Source organism: Mercenaria mercenaria, chromosome 5, assembly GCF_021730395.1.
Source record: "Mercenaria mercenaria strain notata chromosome 5, MADL_Memer_1, whole genome shotgun sequence".
Taxonomy (NCBI): Eukaryota; Metazoa; Mollusca; class Bivalvia; order Venerida; family Veneridae; genus Mercenaria; species Mercenaria mercenaria.
In genome coordinates this window covers 97154199-97180002 of record NC_069365.1, presented here as the reverse complement: position 1 = coordinate 97180002, position 25804 = coordinate 97154199, and the positions used below count along the sequence as shown (strand labels likewise).

At 35.1% G+C, this 25804-nt stretch overlaps 1 protein-coding gene across 2 annotated transcripts in view; it reads left to right on the top strand.

Annotated features, from left to right (window-relative positions):
* Window positions 1-25804, top strand: part of LOC123558703 (glutamate receptor 2-like) — a 98529-nt gene that overhangs the window by 59231 nt on the left and 13494 nt on the right. For both annotated transcript variants that reach the window (XM_053544403.1, XM_053544402.1), the window contains exons 3-8: window positions 14066-14317; window positions 16181-16374; window positions 16947-17000; window positions 17416-17562; window positions 25036-25166; window positions 25611-25710. In XM_053544403.1, the coding sequence (XP_053400378.1) occupies window positions 14066-14317; window positions 16181-16374; window positions 16947-17000; window positions 17416-17562; window positions 25036-25166; window positions 25611-25710 (878 nt within the window). The remainder of the gene's footprint in view (window positions 1-14065; window positions 14318-16180; window positions 16375-16946; window positions 17001-17415; window positions 17563-25035; window positions 25167-25610; window positions 25711-25804) is intronic.

Genomic DNA, 25804 nt, shown 5'->3' with positions numbered 1-25804 from the left:
TACATATACGTCCCTGGGAAAGCATTTCAAAAATAAAAATCGAGTATTAATAGCACGTGAACTGCCTTGTTTGCACACGATTTTTCTCCCGTTAATACATGGGCGGATCCAGTGAAAAAAGTAGTTTTTATGCAAGAATAGCCGTAGGCGTTGTGTTGGAACGTTTCCCGAATACCACAAGCACTATTAAAACAAACAAACACCTATCCTCATCTTCTTATTTAAATTTATCGCTTTTGTTACATATCAATGTTTTCTAAAATTTTGTCATGATTTTTGTTTCTAAAGAAGTGGTACTGACTGAGAGAAAGTGATACTTAAGTAATAGTGAGAAAATGGTCTATTTGAGAGAAAGCTCACAATTACTCTTAATCCTGTTTGTTACCAATTATTACTTTTTCCAGTTAAATTACAGCCTCTGTGGGCGATCTCCCCTGAGGTTGGTGAAATTAATTAAAGCAACCTTTGTTTTGTTTTTTGTTATGCAATTTACAGTTTTTCTGATTAACTGCGTTTAAGTAATTTACTTATTTAAATTTCCTTTGTTTTTACACAGTCAGTAATCTAATTATGGATTTTAAACGAAAGCGTTGTATAGAGAGCCTATAGTTACAGAACAGCATTAATGAACGTGGTGCAGAAATAAGTTTCAATTAGGTGTGGCCGCTGCATCAGTAGATGCCGCTACGCTACTATAACTAGACATGACTACAGTCCATTTTGCACTTGAAACGTGTTGCATCTCGTGATATACTCTAACGCAAAGCGCAAAAACACGAAATAAGTACGTAGATGAAGACTCGAAATGCTGATTTTTGCAGAGAATACGCAGACCTGCTCTGTTCAAGAGATGCTTACTTTACTGACCGATGACTTATACGTTTTTTTTTTCAGTTTTAAACTTATATTTTTAAGTTATTTAAACGAGTGCCAGTGCGCATATTATCAGGTAGAAAATTGATTCCAAAGACTCGGAAGTGATATCCCGGAGGTCGGAAAAAATTAAATGTAAAGAAAATTAGCTACATTATATGAATTTATTGTCGGTATGATAGTCTAACTTATGTATGAAAATAAAATTGTACATGTTTAAGCATTAGTCTCATTTTTATTTACTTAACGTAGGTTAAGAATACCTGAGTTTGTTCTTAGTAGTTTGATTTACCAACCCAAACAGACTTATCATAGTAACTGTTTTAAGAAGCATGAATCTTGATATAATAGATTACGGAATAGTAACTTGAACCAGATGAGTCTTGGACCATGGTTTTAAGTTTGGATTTCTCTCATAGGTTTTACGATGCTATGCTATTTTATGGCTTCTGTCGAGAGATTTACTGAAGGGAAGAAATAATTTACTGTGGCGTGCATTAGGTTAAAAGCTTTGGAGAGTTATAATCGTCAAGGGGGATTTTGTAACAGAGGCAATTTTTCTACTGTAAAAATCAATGCACGTGACATATGGATATTGTATCATGATTAAACATCTCAGGATGGTAATGTTCTATGTAATTACTTCACAGAAGATACGGATACTGTAAATATTTATTTGTAACAATCTGGAGATAGTGCTAATTTTTCAAAATTATAAAATCATGAAAGAAAATGCTCTTCGAATTGCTAAAAAAGTAATATGAAAACCCTGTGTTTTTGATATTAAATTCATTTGAAGTTGAGTATTGAAAATTATTCTGAGGGCCTACGGGGCTTGGTTGAAAGGGTCACTCATGGCTGTTATTCTAAGGGCCTACGGGGCTGGGTTGCTGGGGGTTTCTCATGGCTGTTATTCTAAGGGTCTACGGGGCTGGGTTGTTAGGGTCACTCATGGCTGTTATTCTAAGGGTCTATGGGGCTAGGTTGTTGGGGGTTTCTCATGGCTGTTATTCTAAGGGTCTATGGGGCTTGTTTGTTAGGGTCACTCACGGATGTTATTCTAAGGGTCTACGGGACTGGGTTGTTAGGGTCACTCATGGCTGTTATTCTAAGGGTCTATGGGGCTTGGTTGTTAATGTCACTCATGGCTGTTATTCTAATGGTCTACGGGTCTGGATTGTTAGGGTCACTCATGGCTGTTATTCTAAGGGTTTACGGGGCTGGGTTGTTGGGGGTTTCTCATGGCTGTTATTCTAAGGGTTTACGGGGCTTGGTTGTTAGGATCACTCATGGCTGTTATTCTAAGGGTCTACGGGGCTTGGTTGTTGAGGGTTTCTCATGGCTGTTATTCTAAGGGCCTACGGGGCTGGGTTGTTAGGGTCACTCACGGATGTTATTCTAAGGGTCTACGAAGCTGGGTTGTTAGGGTCACTCACGGATGCTATTCTAATGGTCTACGGTGCTGGGTTGTTGGGGGTTTCTCATGGCTGTTTTTCTAAGGGTCTACGGGGCCGGGTTGTAAGGGTCACTCACGGATGTTATTCTAAGGGTCTACGGGGCTGGGTTGTTAGGGTCACTCACGGCTGTTATTCTAAGGATCTACGGGGCTGGGTTGTTAGGGTCACTCATGGATGTTATTCTAAGGGTCTACGGGGCTGGGTTGTTAGAGTCACTCATGGCTGCTATTCTAAGGGTCTACGGGGCTGGGTTGTTGGGGGTTTCTCAGGGCTGTTATTCTAAGGGTCTACGGGAATGGGTTGTTAGGGTCACTCACGGATGTTATTCTAAGGGTCTACGGGGCTGGGTTGTTAGGGTCACTCATGGCTGTTATTCTAAGGGTTTACGGGACTGGGTTGTTAGGGTCACTCACGGATGTTATTCTTAGGGTCTACGGGGCTGGGTTGTTAGAGTCACTAATGGCTGTTATTCTAAAGGTCTACAGGGCTGGGTTGTTGTGGGTTCTCATGGCTGTTATGCTAAGGGTCTATGGGGCTGGGTTGTTAGGGTCACTCATGGCTGTTATTCTAAGGGCCTACGGAGCTGGGTTGTTGGGGGTTTCTCATGGCTGTTATTCTAAGGGTCTACGGGGCTGGGTTGTTAGGGTCACTCACGGATGTTATTCTAAGGGTCTACGGGGCTGGGTTGTTAGGGTCACTCACGGATGTTATTCTAAGGGTCTACGGGGCTCTGTTGTTAGGGTCACTTATGGATGCTGGTTCGAAACCTAGCTATGGATGTAGATGGCCGATAACCGATGTAGGTTCGAGCCTTAATCGGGACGTTGAATTCTTCATTTGAAGAAGCTGGCCTATGGAAGGTCTGTGGTTCTACCATGCTGCCCAGTCGTAATGAAACAATTCACGCAAGGGATGTTATTCTAAGGGTCTACGGGGCTGGGTTGTTAGGGTCACTCACGGCTGTTATTCTAAGGATCTACGGGGCTGGGTTGTTAGGGTCACTCATGGATGTTATTCTAAGGGTCTACGGGGCTGGGTTGTTAGAGTCACTCATGGCTGCTATTCTAAGGGTCTACGGGGCTGGGTTGTTGGGGGTTTCTCAGGGCTGTTATTCTAAGGGTCTACGGGAATGGGTTGTTAGGGTCACTCACGGATGTTATTCTAAGGGTCTACGGGGCTGGGTTGTTAGGGTCACTCATGGCTGTTATTCTAAGGGTTTACGGGACTGGGTTGTTAGGGTCACTCACGGATGTTATTCTTAGGGTCTACGGGGCTGGGTTGTTAGAGTCACTAATGGCTGTTATTCTAAAGGTCTACAGGGCTGGGTTGTTGTGGGTTCTCATTGCTGTTATGCTAAGGGTCTATGGGGCTGGGTTGTTAGGGTCACTCATGGCTGTTATTCTAAGGGCCTACGGAGCTGGGTTGTTGGGGGTTTCTCATGGCTGTTATTCTAAGGGTCTACGGGGCTGGGTTGTTAGGGTCACTCACGGATGTTATTCTAAGGGTCTACGGGGCTCTGTTGTTAGGGTCACTTATGGATGCTGGTTCGAAACCTAGCTATGGATGTAGATGGCCGATAACCGATGTAGGTTCGAGCCTTAATCGGGACGTTGAATTCTTCATTTGAAGAAGCTGGCCTATGGAAGGTCTGTGGTTCTACCATGGTGCCCAGTCGTAATGAAATAATTCACGCAAGGGCACCTGGGGTCTTCCTCCATCAAGAAAGCTGGAAAGTCGCCATATGACCTAAGTGTGTCGGTGCGACGTTAAACTTAACAAAAATATAGATATAGAAGTGATTAATGTGAGGAAACCATCCAGTCAACTCATTGAAGCCCTCTTGTGCTTATTGGCACCTTGGGTCTTCCTCTACCATCGAAAGCTGGATGTTGCCAGATAACCTATATTTGTGTCGGCGTTAGATACATAACAGTTCATTCATTAAACGTCAACGTCATTAATCAGTTAGTTATTATTGAGGCAGCATACCATAAACAGCACACCGATAATTGATTTGTTATCACCTAGTAATTTGCATTATTTGACGTAAATGTACTATAATTGTACAGAGGGGTGTTCTGAAACTGATGATACTAGTTATAACATGTTCAAAATACATCAATAGGTACCTTTGTTATAAACCTTTAAAATGTAAGTTTGCAACACTATGTTGAACAATTTTATGGAGGTACAACTGTGGTTCTATCAAATACACTGGCCTAATTTGGCTACTGTAGAGTTGTGAAAAGAACATATTTTCTTGTCTTTTGGGATTAATTCTACTAACAGTAATCCGCCTGGGCCGGTACTAGGGCGATGAGTATGGCGTGCCGTTTAGGTTTAAAGTAAAGACATACACCACGTAGACTAAGTAAGCAGGTAAAAATGTACGTATAAAAATGTACCTGCACGTATTAATTGTACCTGTACGTATCAAATTGTACCTGCACGCATTAAATTTTACCTGCACGTATTAAATTGTATCTGTACGTATAAAATTGTACTTGTACGTATAAAAATGTACCTGCACGTATAAAAATAAATTGTACCTGCACTGGAAAAAAATGTGCTTACACGTATAAAATTGTACCTGCATGTACAATTCTAACAGACTAACACTCCTTGTCCTACCTATGTTTCTAATTGAGTGTGTTTTTATAGAGATCTAACTTTTCCCAGAGGTCATACGAATCAGTTAATTTAACTAACAGTAACTCAGATAAATCACCTTTGCAATATTACTCACAATTACAAAATTAACAAAGCATTGCTCTGTGATTTTCTCATAATTACATGAAACATTCGTAAACAATATCTATACGGACTTAAGGGAGTGTACATGATCGTAGATGCTGGTCTTGGATGGGGCAAATCTGCAGGCATGATGTAATAATAATTTCGAGATGATTTAGATGAGACTTCAGAGAAGAGAATCTGATTCTGGTACTTTTTTGCTGCGATATAAATAAGTTACATGTACTTACGTCTTGTGTAATATACTTATTCAACAACAATGTAAACAATATACAATTAATTTTGTCTATAAGTACATAACGCTAGGAATATTTTCTTTCATAAATAATTTTTTTTCAAATTTTGACCAGCAAACATGCGTTAAATCCAGACCTCTCATATTTGTTAAGTCCAGTACAACTTAGTGTTCAATTATAGACCTGGCAAAAGCACAAATTATGGACCGGTCAGCGATTTGAATAAGGAGTCGTGTAATAACCGGAATTGTTCCAGTCAGCAATGGCATGCCTTACACCACATTAATGCATCGTTTCTAAGAACTTTTGCATGCACAGATTATACACTCACGGAAAAGTTATTATTTTGCCATCATGTAGAGACTTACCCTAAGCCTGCTTTACACAAAGGAAACAATCTGTTTATATAGTGAAATTGTTGAGTGAACACCGTTTGTTAATACTAATCCTGTCAATGTTATATCAGTGCAAAGGAAAAGTAACCTATCTATGTTAAATGCTATGCATGATAACACAGTCATTCATCTAACAGTCCTGAAATTAATTTCTTCGATTTTCTCATACTTCTAGGTATTTTTCTCATACTTTGATGCATATATATAAGTAGTTGAGATTGTTCCCTTTCCAGCAGTAGCCATTTCAACATATTTCACCTGGTGAAATTCTGTGGGGTTTGACTTTAAAAAAAATCGTGTTTGTTGATAAAATTCACCACAGAAAATGTTACACTTTCCCCAGGGCATTAATTTATTTGATCTTTGCATAGTTTTCTATTCAGACTGCTAATCCATGTGGAAAGTAAGCATGATTTTGCCCTGCATAGAGGTAAAATGTGGATAGTTTGCATGAGGTTCTAGGTCAATACCCACCTCAGCCTACAATAAAGTTTTAACGGAGTTGTCTCCATTTTTTTTTCAACATACCGAAGAATATTCCTCCGGCCAATAATCGATAGCGGTCAGATTTTCTATATAGAAATAAGAAGGGCATGTACACATTTTACTTAATAACAAAATTACTAAAAATAAGAAACCTTAGGTGCAAACATATTACCAAAGTTCAACATTTGATTCATCACAAGGTTTTTTTTAATTAAATTTTATCTTAATTTTTGATTCGTTCTTCGCATGAAGTTTGATGCCATCATTTCGTCATTTTTTCCCTTCTTTGTTGCCATATAAAATGTGCAAAAATCTCATACATGCGTTTCTTCAAAGCATTTTTTTGTATAAAACCATTGATATGAAAGCTTAGGTGCAAGAACTTTCCTACTCTCATTGAATTTATCTTTTGAATGATATCTATTTCATTTTTGTGAAATAAAAATTTGATTCGTTCTCAGACGGTTTATTTCCACTAATTTCGAAGAAAAATTAACTTCAGCGCGAAGTTGTTGTTGTAGCGTCATAAGCAGACGATATTATAGTATGCCGCGTGAACATGCGGTATTGTGATCAAAAGGTTAAAGTAATGATTTAATCATTTAATGTAATTTTACTTCGCGAGTAATTCATTTTGTGTTAATATCACAAAAACATATAAGATAAATATTGCATTTAATATTTCGGTTCTAAAAAGAAAGAGATGCGCATTCCTTCTTCTTATGTTGTTGTTCTCACCTTATTTCATAACATTTAAATATCGAGTGTCAATTATGCCAATTATGTCAATTAAACATTAAAAGAGATAGCTTTCCTATCGACCCTTGGATCACAAATGCAAACTGTCGTAAAAAAGTAAAATACAGAATTTTTTGTACATATTTTACTTAATAAATTTGAGTAAATAAAGGTCCGCCTTGATCAAATTAAAGCTGGAAAATATGTCCGGAGCATTTTTTTTTGTGTACAAGAATGTTTTTGCAATGCGAATAATATCTGCATTTAAAACAGAATTGAATTTTACTTCAGTAACTTAATGATATATTTTTGTTTCGTGAACATTTTACCTGGTTTCATGATCTTTTCAGTTATCATAAATGTCGTCGTGATTAACTTACTTTCATAATTTATTGTACATGTTCAATTCAAGATAATTTTACATGAAACAAATTTCTATATAGAAGTAATAAAATGTTGTATGCATCACGCATAAATACTTTTTATTGGACCTGTAATAAAACTTGCCAATTACCTCTAAATAAGGAACGTTAAAACAACACAGACGATTATAATACTGATAAGGCTATAATTGCGTTTTGAATTTAATACGGGTATTTGTTTTGTAATTACAAGGTAAAATTATCATGCGATTTTAATCTTTTGCATATTTTTTATTTTGCAAACAGTTTTCATATATTGGTGGAATATGTGTAGTTATATTAAAATGAATAATGTCTGCCTGGATACGGCAAAATACCTGTACCACGCTGATTGCCACTTTTTTTTTTTTTTTTTTTAATTTTACAAACATACCATAATTTTCGATTCATTAAACTTCCTATTTTGTCTATATGTTAAGAATTACTGAATTGATATACGTGTGATGTTCAACCATTTCAGATTAAAATAATTCAAAACCTACACCTGTGTAATTATAAATTGTAAACAGCTGTTTAAAAAAAAAAACAACAACAACAAAATAACTTACGTATGTATTTTTGTGACATAAGAATGGACGTGGTATAGGCAGCAGGTATAATACATATCAATCAGACAATTTTAAAATATATTCGTCAAGTTTATTAGTATTTTGTGACTTCCCTGTTTGATATTTGTCTTTGTTTTCCTTTTTTTGGACAAGAATGTGTTATGGCCGTAAAAGTTATAAAATCGGATAAAACATGGTTCGATCTTCTTCTTTTTTTGTTGTGTGTGTGTGAGGGGAGGGGGTGGGGGGGGGGGGGGTGAAGGGGCGGTGGTACCTAGGTCTTTTACACATATTATACTTAAAGACAGCGTTATTTAAAACAATGTAAAATCAGATCATATTTCTTAAATATATATGTCAGATTTTATTTTTCAACGACAGCATATTTTATATATGGGAGACGCCGTAAAAATATCAATGCTAGTGTTATATAAATATAAAAGGATGTGTCTATGGGTACGAACCTCCTTTTTTCTAGAGATTAAGGGTCATTTACATTTCAGATTTGGTTGAAAATGAAAAAAATAAATAAATAAAAGACTTCATCGATATTTGCCTTTAACTTGAATCTAAATGGTTTACAGATAGCAATGTTCAGCCGATTTGTTACATTGTTTTTCGAAAACATGTTAAAATATACATTCTTCTTATATAAGAATATGTATGAAAATAATTTTATATGAAAATATGGTTTTTATTGCTGATAGATATGGTCTATTGATATAAAAATAAATTTAATTATTATAAAATAACATGTTAAAAATGCTATGGTTCAGAAAATTACATATTAAACATTCATTTGATAAAAATGACTTCTTTTATTTCTAATGAAAAATCCCTTTTCCATAATTTGTAACTCCAGTGATAATTGAAGCTTGTTTAATTATCTTATGAAAAACCTTCCCTTTTATTACACTTGATATTGAAATAAACATCCAGGTGACAATACCCGGAGGCAGTAGATGTCGACATCGCAATACCGGTCACCTGTTACTAATATATGTTACCAATACCAAATAGCTGTTGTCTCCCCTGATATCGATTTTCTGCAATATCGGTCATGAGGTCAATTCTTCCTCATGATATTTTACCCGGAATCATTTTTCAGCTGAAATAACTCTTTTTCAGAAAATGATATTTTAATCTTTTTCCAGTTCTTGAACTTTGATGCAGTTAACTATACATATATCTAAAATAGATAGTTCCTATTTGATGTTTGTAGTTTAACACTGCCTAAATCATGAACTTATTTCTATACAATTTTATTAACGCCAGACATAATATAATGCTTGACTTAAACCACTATTTTTGTCTTTTACACCGCCATTGTTTACGATGTACAGACCTACTCATGATCCAGATACCATGTCAATAGATGTTGTATTTTGTTACGATATCATTTTGTTTAATTTTAATTGTAGACATTGCTAAAACTTAATATTGAACAGTGTTTTGTTGTATTTCTCTCGCATTGTCGTCAAGTTTCACTCCAGGAAGTAAGTTTTTCTTTCTTAATGAAACTGGAGATAATTTATTATGGCGTGCATTAGGTTAAAAGCTTTAGAACGTGATATACCTCCAGGGAATTTAGATATACAGAGATATTTTCCAGTGGAAAAATCAATGCACGTGCTGCATGGAAAATGCACAATTTATTATTACATTACCCCATATATAAAGCATGAGACCATAATTTGTGCTGTTGTCAGGTTTACAGCATTAACACGAAATTTTGCTGGACTTTCATTAAAACTAGAAGGAAACGATTTTTTTTTTGTCACATAATGATATTTCAGACCTCGGTCAAAAGTTTTGATCATTGACCGTTGAGATATTTAATAAAAGTATGATATCGAAATAAAATGTTTTGAGCTGCTAGCGATCTTAAAATTAAGAAGGAAATGTGAATGATTAGCTCAGACGGTATAGTGGGAACCAAAGTTTTCTTTATAATACAGGTTACACACCTGATAATAAGGTGTTTATATATATACTGTTTAGTGTCTGTCATCTTATGACATTGCTATTTATTGAATATGCCTAAAACCTTTATCTTTGAATATACTATCTAATGCGTTGAGATAGAATATAAACTTTGGATGTAACCTATTGTAGTTTCAGCATATTTTGTTTATCTTTTATAATAATACATATAGTCTCTTTTATCTATTTTAAGAAAGGCATTTGTATATTTATCTGTTTTGTAATGCTTTTTAATATGCTGTACATGTGATTAGACGTTATTTGACTTGACTTGACAGTCATAACTTTGCTTATACATTCTGGTATTACAAAAATAGTATAATGGTTGAAGTACAAGTGCTATCAACATCAGTATACACAACCCACAAATAGTATTATTTCTACAGTGTTTACTAGTAATCAATATAACAAGTTGCAAGGTCTCCTAGTTTTGGCTGTGGGCTGTCAGTGATGCTGAATGAAATAGTTTGACTATTTAAGTGTAAATGATTCTGTCACGCATTTTTGTAACAGCTAGACCAAGTCTTATGCTCTTGTAACATGCTGCCCTGTCTGCTGAGTCAATTTGTCTGTCAGACCTTATTGTTATAGCTAAGACAAGTGTGTTCTCATTTAGATATCGGTCATATCTGGTGAAAACTCCTTCACATGTCATTTGAAGTCCTAGGCCATGTTTAATTTTATTATACAGACTGTCCGATCTGTTTAATACATTATTGTCACAGCTTAGCAAGGTTTTATGTTTCTATCTAGATATTGGCCCTGTCTGTATAACAGCTATCTAAATTTTCTTGTTTCTATTTATGTTGCAATACCTGTATAATATATGATACTGTTATGCAGTAATACCAGCTAGATCAAGTTCTTTTTTTTACTATTGCAGTATAATAAATAATCGTCTCAAGTATTAATGTAGCAGCTAGGCCACGTTTTATATTTTTAATTTTGCAGTTATTGACCTTTTTGTATAAACGGTCAGAGCTGCTTGTTTAGGACTTTTTAATAAGGAATTGAAGGTTATACAAAAATTAAAACATCTCACTGTACATAATACAATGTATATCACTTTTCATTTTCCTTTGAAAGACAGACTCATAACACACATGTATTACTCACCATAGTAAAGTCCTTAATTGTTTTATCATTGTAGTGTAATTGTTCACATTGCGCATGTGTTTATGTAGATGTTTATTTTGTGGAGGCTGCGTTTTGGAATGCGACTGTTCATATTGGACCTTTGTCCCTGTTTTAGCTTTACTTTGATGGTATATGTCTGTAACATGCTTTTTTATGGATTCGCCTTAAAGTTTACGGATAAGCAGAAGAGATGATAATATTAAAACCAGGCTCCTTTTTCTGTTGTATAGACAGTTTCGCTTACACCTAAAGGACTATATAATCTCCTTTAAGTCTTAAACTAATTTTATACATTTCACGTCGCCCTAAATGTGTCGGTTCCTATCACTTGTGATAATACACTACAATATTTTGATGTTTTGTTCTCTTGTTCTCATCTGTGGCATCTGAACGAATTTGAAATGACAAATATGAAAATATGTGAATCGGGGAAATTACGCTACGAAAATTCTGTTCTTTTACACCAAACGAAGTGCATATACATGTATGCTTTAATTGTTAAGTGAACCTTTACATAAATGTTATCATTTTTATGATGAAAACTAAGGAAAAATGGTCTTTAATACCAAATTAATAAAGTAAACTTATGAAACTAATTGTCTTTTACACAAGTGAAAAAGAAAATTTGAGCGTGTTTTGAGACAAAATTAAGAAAATCACTGATAAGTAACATGTACACAATTGAGGTATCATGGATACCATCGAGTTAACATGTACACCATTGAGTTCGCTTCGACATCGTTATCATGGTCACTACTGAGATAACATAGACTCCACTGGTAGTCATGGACATCATTAGGTAATCAAAGACACTATTAGGTATCATGGATACAATTCACTTATGGACATAATTGAGCTATCATTGACTTATCTAAGTGTTCACTTAGTGTTCATTGGACACTATAATTATCATGTCCACCAGTCAACAATCATGGACACCCTGAATTATCATGGCTACCACTCAACTATCATGGACACGATGACTTATCATGAACACCACTGATTTATCATGGCCACCAGTGAATTATCATGGACACAATTACTTATCTTGGACACCACTGATTTATCATGGCCACCAGTCAACTATCATGGACACTATGACTTATCATGGACACCTAGTTCATGACCGCCAGTCAAATACACTATGACTTATTATGGACACCACTGATTTATCATGGACACAGACACCGTTGAGCTATCCTGGACATCTCTGAGTTATTATTCACACCATTGAGTGAGAATGTTACAATGAGATAAAATTTTAAGACTTTGCATTGAAGGAACTTGCAATTCGTTCTAATTTACAGTAGTTACGTAAATGTACAGCATTTCATTTTAACACGTTTTACGGTGTCCGTTTTAAATCTTTTATTGAACTTTTAACAATGATTGTGTCTTTATTTACGAAAATGATTCAATGGTTAATTTCTAAATACAACGTCGCAATCTGTAGAATCATTTCTTTTACGTCTGGACAAAATTTCTCTTCTAGGTACTACTTTTGTCGAGGTTCAGATTTGTCCTGTCAAGTGAATATTCTTAATGTAAGCGGAGAAAATTGGCCATGCCATTAGGCTAAAAGCTTTAAAAAGCTGTCACCTCCCGAGGGGTGTAAATACAGGCAGAGGTTGCACTGTCAGGTTTTATTACAATAAGATTGAGTTTAGTAAGGACGTGTGATGGAAACGATCATATGGTATACTGATGTATCATTGCGAGCGCGTGTGCTGCATAATAACACAAGTTTCTGTCTTCTTTGTTTGTTACGGTAAGAGTCAAGTCGTGCTACATAAATATATTATAAGTTTGGCGAATCTTGATTTATTTTGTTTGGTGTTAATAGCAACCACCAACCCCTATACCAGACTGACCGTTCAGTGCTGATGTCCCTATTTTCGGCCTGCGTCTCGTTCGTACTTTTTGATATATTATGTCTGCGTCTCGTTCGTACTCTTTGATATATTATGTCTGCGTCTCGTTCGTTCTCTTTGATATATTATGTCTGCGTCTCGTTCGTACTCTTTGATATATTATGTCTGCGTCTCGTTCGTACTCTTTGATATATTATGTCTGCGTCTCGTTCGTACTCTTTGATATATTATGTCTGCGTCTCGTTCGTACTCTTTGATATATTATGTCTGCGTCTCGTTCGTACTCTTTGATATATTATGTCTGCGTCTCGTTCGTACTCTTTGATATATTATGTCTTCGTCTCGTTCGTACTCGTTGATATATTATGTCTGCGTCTCGTTCGTACTCTTTGATATATTATGTCTGTTGTCTTGTGTGTCTGTCGTGTTTCCTTCTTGTGCGTTCTTTTCATCTTTTTTTTCTGTGTTCAAAGAAAACGGCAGCTTCTATAATGATTGATCATGAAACTTTTATTCCATGGCCCCGATACACATTGAACATTTTGATAACGGAAAGTTTATCGGATTTTTTGATGTCTTCTCTACATAATATTATTATATGATTTATCGTCTGTCATGTGTATAAAACAATTCTCACAGAATAAATATTGCCCGAACTGGTCTATAGTTTTATCTTGTTTTCCTAGATATCTGAATTTCCCCAGAGGTCATGCGATTCGATTGATATAACAAACAGTAACTTGTATAAATCATAACAGCCCATGAAAGAGTGCTCAAAATTATCAATAAAGGGTCCTCCAAACATTGCTCTGTGTATTTGCTCATAATTACTTTTGTAAAAATCTCACGAGATTTCAGAAACGTTTTGTCAGTTAGGACGGGAGATCGATACCGACTGATTGTGGATTAGCGGAGGAAATATCTTCGAGTATGATTGAATTACTGCTAAATCATCTCCATGCATACACCAGTCTTCATGGGAATTATCATTTAAATGGTTTCCATTGATTCATCTCAAGCATTTGCTTCTACTGTAAAATGTGTTTTATACTTAATCAAAATTGAAAACTTAGTTTTCGTCTTTTACATAATTTCCTTTATTTTTTTGAAAAAGTTAGTTATAGCATATAAATATCACTGTATACTTTGTTTTCCTATTTTGCAGTATGTGACAAAATGACGGAAGGATCTGTTATGATGATAGTGGATTACCACCCCACAACCTATGGTAGTGTACAGTCTTACGCCCACTACCTGAACTTACCCACCCTGGTTCCCGGCGGTACCGGAAGCAGTGCCTACGACCCGTATAAGTACGATATCAGTCTACTTCCGCCCACAATTGACGCCATTGTTGCTGTTGTCAAACATTTTCAGTGGAATACCTTTGTATACTACATTTTTGATACTAATGACGGTATGTGTCAGATTACAATAGAAAGAAATATACTAGTTTGAAACAGTCATAGAGTTTGATAGCCACCTTTAGTTTCCGTTTTGAACACTTTAATATAATTGTAAACAAATGTGTCTGTGTTGCGGTCCTAAACTGAATCTTTCTTACAAGCATACAACCTTCCTAAGCTTAATAATTAATATTTGTTTCCAAATTCATATTTTTCGGCGAACGCCGTCTAAATTCGTTTTCGTTACCTATGCCACGTGACTTCAGTTTACAAATCAAACTACTTGATAACGCATTATAGATAATTTATCAAAATGGAAGATTTATGCAACACTCTGCCTGATTGGACGAGTGTCAATTCCTTTCACTCTGTTGATAGTGCTACGCTGAGTGAAATGTAGACAAAGCGTTTATCCTAAACGACGCTGTTCACAGCTTTAAAGCTAACTTTGGCTCAGTATATTTAGCAAGAATATTGATATATTTCAAAATGATAAGTAAGTTTAATAAATATGATAAAAACCTGTTCAAATACCAACATATATCAAATTAAAGAAAGAGCTGAATACGGTCTGCGTATCACATGAATAAGGGTGTGATAAGAGTCTTTTATGTAGAGAAGTGCTTTTTAAAAGATTTTCCTTGTTACAATTGTCGTCTGTATATGAAAAGGTTTTTTGCTTTTGTGACTTATTCAGATTGCATATTTAAATGAGTACTTGTTTGCTTTGATATATTTGTTATAAATATTTAACTGATTTATTATATATGAATATTTTTCTGTATTTTTGCAAATATTGACCTCAGTTGAAATCTGTTTTATTATATATATGCTATATAATGACTGAATCTCATTACACTGAAATGAAGGTACGCTGCATACAATTCATCTATGTGATATGACTACGGTTAAACTTTGCTTATGAAACAGAAATATTGAAATAATTACAATTGTATGTTTTGCTTGACCTTCACTTTTTTTATAGGTGTGACGTCATTGTCCAAAGATTCATGAATAGCGAATATGCATTTGTTAAAGCGGGATCAGTTGGCCTATTTTAGAAATAAATAAAAATAATAAATAAAAAAATCCTTTAATTGATTTTTTCTCATGTATTCTAATCAAACTTGATTTGTAGCATCTTTATTAGGCCCGCAGCCAACTTTGTTCAGCTAGGACATTTGACCCCTTTTAGGGGCTGCTAGAGCTAAATCTAGATATGCCTTTATACAGCGTCTCATGAACAGCTTGGTGGATCTTTGTCATACTTGATCTAGAGCATCATTATAAGGTCCTCTTCCAAATTTATTTATATAGGAACTTGGGCATTATTAGGGACCACTATAGCTAAAAGTAGATATGCCTTTCTTCGCATTAACCACTAAAATGTAATGGATTTTTATCGAACTCGATGTGTAACAATATCGTAAGGTCTCCTGCTATTTTGTTACAAATGGGAATTTAGCTAAAAATATAAACACGTTTAATGACCTCTTCTCATGAACCGCTTCAAGAATCTTCATTAAACTACTGCTGTAATTATTCGTCTAAGGATAAACGAAACAAAATTGCAACCCTACGAAACCCTTGCGAAAAATTAAAAGAGAACCATTTAAATTGTTAAAGTGCGGTGTTTAGTTTTGCAATTTGAAAAATGTTACATGAAAGATGAATGTTAGATGAAAAATTCATAAACTTCTTTCCTTATTACAGGATATTTCTTGTTTATACGTGTGACTGTACAAAAAAATGACTATTTATCATTTGACTGTGTTTATACCAATGTAAATGACTGTACTTATAGATTTAATAATACTAGTAATACCTACTTACAACTGGCATCTGGAACAATGATCTTCAATTATGTTTTCCAGGTCTTTTAAGGCTTCAGAGTCTTTACCAGTCGTTTGTATCAGGAGATTACTACAGTCCTGTGATCCGGGCTCGGAGGATCAGCAACGTCTCACATTGTTATGATATACTCAGGAAAATAGACAGGAGTCCTCCGCCGAAAAGAATAATACTCGACCTTTCTACAAAAGAAGCGTACGAAAGTGTTCTCCACCAGGTTTATACTTCACCGTACTTGTTGCCTGTTTGTTTTGTTGAGTTTTACTTAACACCGAAAATTCATAAATTTTATGACGCCTTTTCAGCTTTTAAATGGTGAAGGAAGGCCGTAGGTACCCCTAAGGGTATCATAAAAACACCGGCAAGCACTTGGATTGAACATCCCACCTTTCTTCAATCCAGCTGGCTTCCTAACATGAAAGAAACTTCTACACCCCAGCGAAGTTTCGAACCCAAGGCGTTGAGGGGCAAGTGATCTTAACCATGAGATTAGGAAACATGACATGTTTAATGATAAAAAGATAACAGCTATGATTTATAAGTATGTAGTGTTTTAAACTAGCCATGCATGTTTAATTTACTAGTATGTAGAAACGTTACATAAATGATATAGCCACAGTTGAATTCATTTACAATTTTTTCATGCCTTTTAAATTTTTTCTACACCCTTTTCATGTCATAACTGAGTAAACACTATTTGGAATTGCTCTTTGCTTATATCATATCATATCATATCGTATCATATCATATCATATTTTAACAAAACAACGTGCATTTTATTTTCCACAGATTGTAGATGTTGGAATGAATAGAGACGGATATCACTATATACTTGGAGGATTGGTAATCTATTGTTGATTTTTGGTTCGCTAAAACACAAACAGAAACACAGACAGTCCAGATGCCCACACAAACATAACTGTAACACAAAATGAAATCAGAATAAAACTTATGCTTTGCATTTTTTCTGTGGAATTTTCTGTAAGAAAAGTAACAGTTCACATTCTGTCTTGTCTATTAACGTCACGAGACCTAAACACGTCTTATAACGAATGAACAAGAAAATTGTAAGTTATAAATGAACTGTCAACTTCTTGTATAACAATGCTAGATTATAAATTTGATATATGGCATTGGTGTATAAATCCAAGGCTGAATTTCTACAGATTCCTATAAAACTGTATCGATATTAATGAAACTTGTCATAATTTTGACACGTTTAAATGTGAAGCAATTTCTCATGTTGTCAATTTTTCAGGGTATAAATGAATTAGACCTGAGCACATTTGTTTACGGCGGCGTTAACATTACAGGATTTAGTATAGTTGACAATGTATCCCAGGAGAACCATAATATTCTGACGCAAGCTGACCAGTTTGACGTACATACAGTTGGAGAAATAACGGTACTTTCCCTACATTTTTAGCCCACCATCATCAGATGGTGGGCTATTCAAATCACTCTGCGTCCGTGGTCCGTCGTCCTTCCGTCCGTCCGTCCGTCCGTCATTCCGTCCGTCCTTCTGTTAACAATTTCTCGTTATCGCATCTCCTCAGAAACTACATTGGGGATTTTGACCAAACTTTGTCAGAATGATGTATTGGTACCCTAGTTGTGTCCCTCTGAAAATTAGACTGGTTCAACAATTTTTGAATGAGTTATGGCCCTTTGTTTATTTCTATAATTTACATAGATTTATATAGGGAAAAACTTTGAAAATCTTCTTGTCCAAAACCACAGAGCCTAGGGCTTTGATATTTGGTATGAAGCATCATCTAGTGGTCCTCTACCAAGATGATTCAAATTATTTCCCTGGGGTCTAATATGGCCCCGCCCCTGGGGGTCACATGGTTTATATAGACTTATATAGGGAAAAACTTTGAAAAACCTCTTGTTCAAAACCACAGGGCCTAGGGCTTTGATATTTTGTATGTGACATCATCTAGTGGTCTTCTACTAAGATTGTTCAAATTATCCCCCTAGGGTAAAATATGGCCCGCCCTGGGGGTCATAAGGTTTACATAGACTTATATAGGGAAAAACTTTGAAAATCTTCTGGTCCAAACCACAAAGCCTAGGGCTTTGGCATTTGTAATGTAGCATCATCTAGTGGTTCTCTACAAAGCTTGTTCAAATTATCCCCCAAAGGTCAGATATGGCCCCGCCCTGGGGGTCACATGGTTCATATAGACTGGTATATGGAAAAGCTTTTAAAATCTTCTTGTCAATAACTTACAACATTCAGATTTGGACAACATGTATGGTTTTGAGTGGCAAGATGAACCTTGACACGAGTTGACCTTGATTTTGACCTAGTGACCTACTTTCACATTTCTGTAGCTACAGCCTTTAAATTTGGACCACATGCATAGTTTTGTGCACTGAAAAAAACTTTGACCTTGACATTGACCTAGTGACCTACTTTCACATTTTTGAAGGTACAGGCTTCAAATTTGGACCACATGCATAGTTTCATGTTCTGAAATGAAATTTGACCTTGATTTTGACCTAGTGACCTACTTTCACATTTCTCAAGCTACAGCCTTCAAATTTGGACCACATGCATAGTTTTGTGTACCGAAACAAACCTTGACCTTTACATTGACCTAGTGACCTACTTTCACATTTTTGAAGGTACAGCCTTCAAATTTAGACCACTTGCATAGTTTTGTGTACCGAAATAAACTTTGCCCTTAAGATTGACCTAGAGACCTACTTTCAAATTTCTCAAACTACAGCCTTCAAACTTGATGCACACGCATAGTTTTGTGTACAAAGAACTTTGTCCTTGAAATTAATCTAGTGACCTACTTTCACATTTCTCAAGCTACAGCTTTGCGAATTTGGACCACATGCACAGTGTTGTGTACGGAAATGAAATTTGACCTTGAGCTAGTCATTAAGTCTTGAAAATTGGAACACTCAAAAATGGCACATTGGTAGGCGCCAAGATCACTCTGTGATCTCTTGTTATTTTATATACGATACAGACAATCTGTACCTGCAGTCAGACCTGTAATGAGCAGCCAGCCAAGAGAGTGAGTAGTTGTTTCTGCTTGAAGTTTAGCAGTGTATAACCAAACCACAAAACTATATCTGCCTGTCCAACTGTTTTGCTGTTCTGTCCCATGGACACTTCAAATACTTTTAAAATGTTACATGTATTCCCCTAAAAATAAATGTCATTTGCGAGAAAAAAAACTGAAGAATTGCTGAAAACTATTGGTCCGAGAGCTCACGGACTTTTATTGCATCAATTGAGGCCAAAAGAAGTTTTTACTTTTTTGGAAATAATATTTCATATCCTCCATGAAAACCCATTTCTTAAGTGTCAAAGCCGTGCCTATCTATATTTTGTTCACTTATGTTTGTGATAGGGGAGATAAAACTCACTTGTAAAAATTTAGGGGGTAGGGTAAAGTTAACGTCTACCAGTTTCTTCACTGTTTAATTACAGTAATTATCTGATTGTCAGTAAATGGTTACATGTCAACTAATGTCAGCAAAAAGAAATTCATCATAAAGGAATGAAGGGCAAACTTGATATTTAAGATCAAATGTCAAATTTATGTACATATCACAAAAATTGGCCTATTTGAAATTTATTTTTCTTCTTAAAAATTAGTTTATTATCATAAATCACTCAGTTTTATGTATGTTATGTGTATATATCAGCCAAAGTCAGAAATGCAAGTCTTATTGCAAAACGTCCAGGTCAAACCTGATAATTGAAGGTCAAAGTTCATTTTCATGCGAAAATGTGAAAAAAGTTACCTTTACTTTTTCTAACCTGTTTAATATGTATTAAAATTATTAGTCACTGAAGTTAATTCGTTTTAGTGTCTGTATGTCAGGCAAAGTCAGCAGTGCAGATGTAACCTCAAAACTGCCAAGGGTAAAGCTTATATCAAAGGTCGAAGGTCAAATTTGTGGGAAAAATAGCATGAATAGCTTCCTTTTTGAAATATAACAGCTATTTCAAATCATTATTAGTAATTGCTCGTGATTAATTTTAATGTATATATGTCCCACAATGTCAGTAATAAAGATATCGTCGGAAATCAGACAAGTTCAAATGTGATATTAAGGGTCAAAGGTCATTTTCATGTAAAAGAATGGAAAAATAGCTTTTTAACCTTTCTTTTTGTTAATTATATCTTGTTGATATTAGTCAACGATATCAGTTCATTTTAATGAATAAAAATTAGGCGATGTCTGGTATGCACATATAATTTAAAAACATTTAAGGTCAACCATAATATCAAAGGTCAAAGGTCAAAAAAGTAAGTAAAATGTTGCAATAATATTACCTATTTGTAATAATTTTTATTGTTTAAAAGTAATTGTTTTGCAATTAAGTAACTGATCGTTGTTTATTTTACTGTATATATGTCAGACGATGTCATGAAAGAAAAAATAAGTCAAGGTCCAACCTGGTATTAAAGGTCAGGGGTCATTTTTGTGTAAAAGATCAAAATGTAGCATACTTACTCAATACTTTGTTCAAAAACAATAGCTCGTTGTTATAATTTACTGCAATTTATTTTAATGTATACATGTCAAACAAGGTCAGTAATGTAGGTCTTATCCCAATAAGGCAAAGCCAAACCTATTATCAAAGGTCAAGGGTTAAATTTGTGTAAAAAGTAGCAAAAAAAACAGCATTTTGCAATGATTTTTCTTTATTCATTTAGGGTATTTCAAAACTAGTAACTGATCATTATTCATTTTAAAGTATATAATTATTATAATAGATGATATCATTCTTGAAATAATAATGAAAACATAGTCAAGGTCAAATCTGACATTAAAGGTCAAAGAAGAGGGCCTTCAAAAAACTCGCTATTATGAAAAAAACTGGCTGGAACAAATTGGGGAGCAAATGCAAAGATCCTACGGCAAGTCTACACAGGCACCGTACGGTCCATAGCAGAGTACGCATCCACCTCATTGGTAACTGCTTCCAAAACCAGTAAAGATAAACTGGACAGAGTTAAATTTCAGGTTTAAGGATAATCCCGGAGCAATGAAAACAACTCCAATAAAAAAAATGGAAAAGACAGCCAACGCTGAGCCATTAGAGACAAGACGAGAGTACAAACCTTTTATGCATGCAGAGAAGGCAACGAGACTACCATCCCACCCACTCCACTCAAAACTCGAGAGCAGAACCAAGAACAGACTGAAACGACAGAGTCTCAACCACATCGTCAAAGAACTGCGAAAAGTGAAAGCAGCAGCACTGGACACAGAGGCAGAGCCGCTCGAGCCCGATGAATGGGTTCCCAGACAATGTGCTCCCAAGATCAGATTGGAGGTGCCAGGAGTAGAAGAAAAGGGAAAGCAACATCAGGCTTACCAACAATCTCTTACGCTAGAAATGATCAATTACCGCTATCAAGCACACTCTTGGATCCAAGCATCTACCGATGGATCAGTGGAAAATGCAGTTCAGAATGCTGGGAGTGGTGCTTACATCAAATTTTCAGACAGCTCTACTCTCACACTATCTCATCCAGTCGGCAAAAGATGCTCCAACTACAGATCCAGATGCAAGCCCTCACATCGGCGACATTCGAACTGTATGAGCGAGGAGAAAAGGAACATACTCCAAGTCAGCTCTTCAGGCTCTCTCAGCAAGTCCATCAGACAACTTAACCAGTCAGCTGCTGAAAAACATGAATCTCCTGTCTGAGAACAACAATGTAGCATTTCGATGGATTCCTGCACATGTGGGCATAGCTGGAAATGAAGCTGCGCACAAACGTGCGAAGGAAGCAACCAGGCAAATACAATCCCAACCTCCAACTTCATACAGAATAGCTCAGACTCTGTGGAAGAACAGCTTTGCGTCAGACTGGAAGAACATAAATGGAGGCTACCCGCCAAATCATGACAGTCTACACAAGCTAAACAGGCACAGCCACACAGCCAATTAACTGTCTTCCGTCTGCGCACTGGAGACTGTGGCCTGAGAAAAAAACATATGAAGAAGCTGGGTGTTGCAGAGACAGCTAAATGTCAGTGCGGATCAGAGGAACAAACACCATTTCACATTCTGCAGAGCTGTTCCTATCTGAAAGAAGGACGCCAGAAAGTTTGGCCAACAGACATCCCATTTGAGACCAAGCTGTGGAGAGATGCCAGCGACCTGCAGAATACGGTGCATTTCATTGCCCAATCTAATCATAAGATATAAAACGGCCATAAGAAGATGGAAGGCTGTAAGGAAGTAAGTAAGTAAAGGTTAACATTAACATGGATTAACATCAAGTTATAACGACAAGATATGTTTGAACAAGGAAATAAAATAACAGTGCTATCTTTTGAATTTATTACCCGAAAATGAATTTTAAACTGATCTAGACTCATCTTATGATATCTTCATTGTTGGCACTGACCCATATGTATATGAAACTTCAAGGAATAACTATAAGATACTAATAATGACAAAATACCTTTAAACAATGAAAAGTATTGCAAAAATGCTATTTTTGCAATCTTTCACGCAAATTTGACCTTTTACCTTTGATATAAGCTTTACCAATCACTGTTTTTGAAATAAGATCTGCATTGCTGACATTGACTTACAAATAAACATAAGACATAATATTTTCAATGAAAAAAAAATGACAAGATTATTTTTAACGAAGAAGAAATTAAAAATGCTGTATTTTGAATTTTTACATGAAAATGATCTTTGACCTTTAATGTCAGGTTTGACCTTGACTAATTTTTCATTATTATTTCAACAGTGATATTGTATGTTATATATACTTTAAAATGAATAATGATCAGTTTTACTAGTAGTGACAAAAATAACCTACACAATAAAGAAAAACCATTGCAAAATTGCTGTTTTTTTGCGAATTCTTACACAAATTTGACCTTTGACCTTTGACAATAGGTTTGCCTTTGACTTATAGGGATAAGACCTACACTGCTGACCTTGCTTGACATTAATACATTAAAGCAAATTGCTAACAGGGATTCATAACAAGTTATCTTTGAACAAAGTAATGAGTATGTATGCTTCTTTTGTTATTTTTTATACAAAATTGACCCCTGACCTCCAATACCAGGTTTGACCTTGACTTATTTTTTCTTCCATGACATCGTCTGACATATATACAGTAAAGTGAACAACGATCAGTTACTGAAATGGTAAAACACAACTACTTTTAAACAATAAAATTAGTACAAATCGGTGATATTATTGCAAAATTTTACTTCCTTTTTTTGACCTTTGACCTTTGATATTATGGTTGACGTTGAATGTTTTGAAATTATATGTGCATACCAGACATCGCCTAACATTTATACATTAAAATGAACTGATATCGTTGACTAATATCAACAAGATATTATTTACAAGAAGAAAAGTTAAAGAGCTATTTTTTCATTCTTTTACATGAAAATGACCTTTGACCCTTAATATCACATTTGAACTTGTCTGATTTCATACGATATCTTTATTACTGACATTGTGGGACATATATACATTAAAATAAATCACGAGCAATTACTAATAATGATTAGAAATAGCTGTTATATTTCAAAAAGGAAGCTATTCATGCAATTTTTCACACAAATTTGACCTTCGACCTTTGATATAAGCTTTACCCTTGCCAGTTTTGGGGTTACATCTGCACTGCTGTCTTTGCCTGACATACAGACATTAAAACGAATTAACTTCAATGACTAATAATGTGAATACGTATTAAACAGATTAAAAAAGTAAAGGTAACATTTTTCACATTTTCGCATGAAAATGAACTTTGACCTACAATTATCAGCGTTGACCTTGATGTTTTGCAATAAGATTTGCATATCTGACTTTGGCTGATATATACACATTACATATATAAAACTGAGTGATTTATGATAACAAAGTAATTTTTTGGAATAAAAATGAATTTAAAATAGGCCAATTTTTGTGATATGTACATAAATTTGACCTTTGACCTTAAATATCAAGTTTGCCCTTCATTCCTTTTTGATGAATTTCTTTTTGCTGACATTGGTTGACATATATACATTTACTGACAATCAGATAGTTACTGTAATTAAACAGTGAAGAAACTGGTAGACGTTACCTTTACCCTACCCCCTAAATTTTTACAAGTGAGTTTTACCTCCCCTATCACAAACATAAGCGAACAAAATATAGATAGGCACGGCTTTGACACTTAAGAAATGGGTTTTCATGGAGGATATGAAATATTATTTCCAAAAAAGTAAAAACTTCTTTTGGCCTCAATTGTTGCAATAAAAGTCCGTGAGCTCTCGGACCATATGTTAAACCTATGCAGCACTTAGACATTACTGCAAATGTACTAAAACGAAGATTATCAGGCAAAGGACTTTGAACATGTTGAGTTTTTAAACGCGCTGAAATCTTAAAAACATTAACCCCTTAATGCAGTCCTTTCTGGAATTCAAAGCATATATCTGTAAATTGACGATCGTTTTGTAGAGTTATATACGTGTTTTATAATGCTGTATACTTTTCATATATTAAAACAACTCGTTCCTTCTACGATTTGATTTTTTTGTTTCAAAATATGGACTTAGCCGCTAATTCAGGTAGAAATTAGAACAAAGTATCAATTAGGAAAGTGAGCTGACTAGTTGCTGAAGTCCAGTAGTTTTCTTATATAGCTACATAAATTCCACAGTATATTGTATTTGCTCATCTAAATCACAGTTTCAACAAAAAGTCGGTCGTTGATTATGACAATATATAATTGGAATTATTTAGCTAATACAGTAACTGTAGTTCTATGGCAATTTGTTGGATTGGTAGTCTGATTAGGAATTTCGAATTATTTCGCATGTAATACTTCCAGGAAATTTGTCATTTTGTTCCTATCAACAGGTAGCTGATGCTATGGTAATAGACACTGTGCACGTGCTTCTTGCTGCAGTCGACAAATTAAATAAGGATATAGACAGCAATAGAGAGGACATATACACGTCGAGAAGTAAAAGCAGACAAAGATATTCAAGGTGAGAAAATAAAAAGACGATATTCAGGTTGATGTTATATGATAATTATACTATACACATCGAAAGGAAAGAAAGTACTAAGTTCTTGTTTGGTGAAAATTTGCAGTGAATATAGTTGTCCTTATTAGTGGCATTATTTTGTATAGACGACATTCGTGCATATGATCTGTAAGTTTTACAATTATTTATCATAATTTACAACTAATGTGACATAAAGTACACTCGGATTGAAATGCACTAGTTCATTGTGTTTTCACGTAACATACTCATTTCTGGCAAAACATTTTAATAGGTGTGTTTTATTAGCTTTAACCGCTGTCTTTTGGATTTTTTTGTACTTATATTTGCATTTATTTTTTTATCAAATACATTGTTGCTTTATGCATGAAAGCTCGCGATCATGTCAAATAGATATAAAACATTATTCCTTTCTCTACGTTATAGGTATGGCGGTACAAATCAAACGTTTAGAAGTTATAACTGCAGTGGAGATAAACTACAGCAAAGTTTTGACGGTGCAATGGTTCTTAAGGCACTGAAAAATGTAACGTTTATCGTATTTTACCTTTTTTTCACAATGTGTTAGAGATTCATCTGGCAAGGATATTTTTCAGTTTCACTGTCCTGTGTCTTTTAAA